The sequence below is a fragment of the Temnothorax curvispinosus genome, unplaced genomic scaffold, assembly GCF_003070985.1.
Source record: "Temnothorax curvispinosus isolate PA1 unplaced genomic scaffold, ASM307098v1 QBEX01000243.1, whole genome shotgun sequence".
NCBI classification, from domain to species: Eukaryota; Metazoa; Arthropoda; class Insecta; order Hymenoptera; family Formicidae; genus Temnothorax; species Temnothorax curvispinosus.
The window spans coordinates 1-2,542 of record NW_020210023.1 but is presented as its reverse complement, the minus strand read 5'-3'; the positions used below and the strand labels follow the sequence as shown (position 1 = coordinate 2,542).

General features: G+C 31.6%; 1 protein-coding gene across 1 annotated transcript; it reads left to right on the top strand.

Moving 5' to 3' along the window:
- Positions 1 to 1,253: 1,253 nt before the first annotated feature.
- On the top strand, positions 1,254 to 2,388 carry LOC112468617 (15-hydroxyprostaglandin dehydrogenase [NAD(+)]-like). Its single transcript, XM_025037885.1, has 4 exons — positions 1,254 to 1,440; positions 1,515 to 1,641; positions 1,776 to 1,882; positions 2,177 to 2,388. The coding sequence occupies exons 1-4, from the start codon at positions 1,345 to 1,347 to the stop codon at positions 2,363 to 2,365; spliced, it is 519 nt and encodes a 172-aa protein (XP_024893653.1). The 5' UTR covers positions 1,254 to 1,344; the 3' UTR covers positions 2,366 to 2,388.
- The last annotated feature ends 154 nt before the right edge of the window (positions 2,389 to 2,542 follow it).

The window sequence follows — 2,542 nt, the reverse complement described above, 5'->3', positions numbered from 1 at the left end:
TATATTATTATATGTTTATAGAATTACTCGAAAACACATAAAAATAAGATAATTTTTATTTACTACTAGCTGGTTACCCGGGCTTCGCCCCGGAGGACATGTGTAATAATACACGCAAATAATCTCGCTCAATAGTCTCTCTCTCTCTCTCTCTCTCTCTCTCTCTCTCTCCCTCTCCCTCTCCGAGATTCGGTCAATTATTTCGCGTAAGAATTAAAAAAATTAGAAAAACCGGTTTCCAGAAAATCGGTAACGAAAAACTATACACTCTATAGCACTCCCCGGAAAATTTTACCCCTATTTTATATGGTTCTAATACAAATTCGGTCCAATAGTTTTTAAGTTAAAAACGTTCAAACATACACCACACTTGTAAGAATTAAAAAGAATTTTTAAATGAGTTTCCAAAAAATAGATAACGAAAAACTATACACTCTATAGCATTCGCCGGAAAATTCTACCCCTATTTTATATGGTTTTAATATAAATTCGGTCCAATAGTTTTTAAGTTAATAACGTTTTTTTTTATTTTTCTAATTCTTACGGGTGGTGTATGTTTGAACGTTTTTAACTTAAAAACTATTAGACCGAATTTGTATTAAAACTATATAAAATAGGGGTAGAATTTTCCGGGGAGTGCTATAGAGTGTATAGTTTTTCGTTATCTATTTTCTGAAAACCGATTTTTTTAATTCTTTTACCCGTAAGAATTAGAAAAATTAAAAAAATCGGTTTTCAGAAAATCGGTAACGAAAAACTACACACTCTATAGCACTCCCCGGAAAATTCTAGCCCTATTTCATGTACTTGTGGTAAAAATTCGGTCCAATAGTTTTCACGTTATTAACGTTCAAACATACACCACCCGTAAGGATTTTATATAATAGTATAGATAATAGTATAGACTAGAAGTGATTCGAAGTAAACCAAACGTTTGGAACTTTTACGATTGCTTTTTCTTTATCACAGAAACGTGATTGTACACATAAAAATACATACAATATACAATACATAATACATGTTTGCTACATTTGCATTTTATCTGTGTTGAACGCCTTGCTTCTACTATAGAACGTAATGTGTATATATAACATAATTGAAATTCAAAACTCTTCTAAAGCTAAACATTTATTTAAATATAGCTATAGCTTTTAAATATAGCATATTTAAAAGTTTAAAACGTATTTAAAAGTTTAAAACGTTAGCCTTATCTTCCTTATAACTTAACTGCGCGCAAGTGACAGATGATTGTTGACATATAAAAGCATCGTACGGCTGAGCATTTCTTCTTATTCACAATCTTTTTGATATTTAATCTTCTTAATGCAATATCGACAATAAGTAATGGACAACGTGGAAAGTAAAACGGCGATAGTCACAGGAGCCGGCGCCGGCATTGGCTACCACATTACCGAAGATTTGTTGCGTAAAGGCGCAAAGGTATTTTACAAGCAAAAATTAAAAAATGAAGAAAAATGGTGTATTATCTCTCTACCTTATTATAATAATTTTAGAAAGTCGCCATTCTTGATTTGCCGGTAGAACGTTGTTACAACGCAACAGTAACATTGCAAGAAAAATTTGGAAAAGAACGTGTCATCTTCTTTCCAATTGATGTAACAAACTTGGAAGCGTACAACGGTAAATGCCGCGAATTTCTTAAATAATTTTTATCAAATTACTTATTATTTACATCTTTTATTTTACATTTTTGAACATGAGATATCCATTAAATTAAAGCATTAAATACACTAACCGATTATTTTTATCGTCAGAAACCTTCAAACAAGTTATTAAGGCTTTCAATGGTCTTGACATACTTGTTAACAATGCTGGAATATGTAATGACCGTTGTTTTGAGCAAACGTTTGCTGTTAATGTCGTGAGTAATAAAACATTAAACTTCAACCGATTAATTGAATTATTTACTAATTTTATTAAGATTTGCTGTTTAAGAACACGTTAATCGGAAATAGATTATCATTAAATAAGAATTTTGGAATATAATATATTTCATAGAGTGACTGATTTATTTATTATAAATAAATACATTAACATGTATTACATATATTGTTCGTATTTATATAAACAAGACATGCAATTTTTTTAATCACAAATATATGTACTCGTATATATTAAGTGATGCGTAAATTATTTACGCATTTTATTTCTATAGATAGCAGTAATTCGCGGTTCGCTATTGGCCTTAGATTATATGGGCAAACATAAAGGTGGCAAAGGGGGTACCATAGTAAATGTAGCGTCTATGGCTGGGTTGGGGCCTTTCTGTACATGTCCGGTGTACTGTTCTTCTAAATATGCTGTCGTCGGATTTGGCTCCAGTCTTGAGGTAATTTATAGGTAATTATTTACAAAAAGACCCCACTCGCCAATGACCTTGACCTTGACATATGTTGTCAAGGTCACCCTCCTGAGTGACCTTCAGAAGGTTTTAGCCGGCGGTCGTTCTTTATTAAAAAGTTATTAACAAAAAAAGCTCGTTTATTGTATATCGCCACAAATATTCACACAGATGATTGAC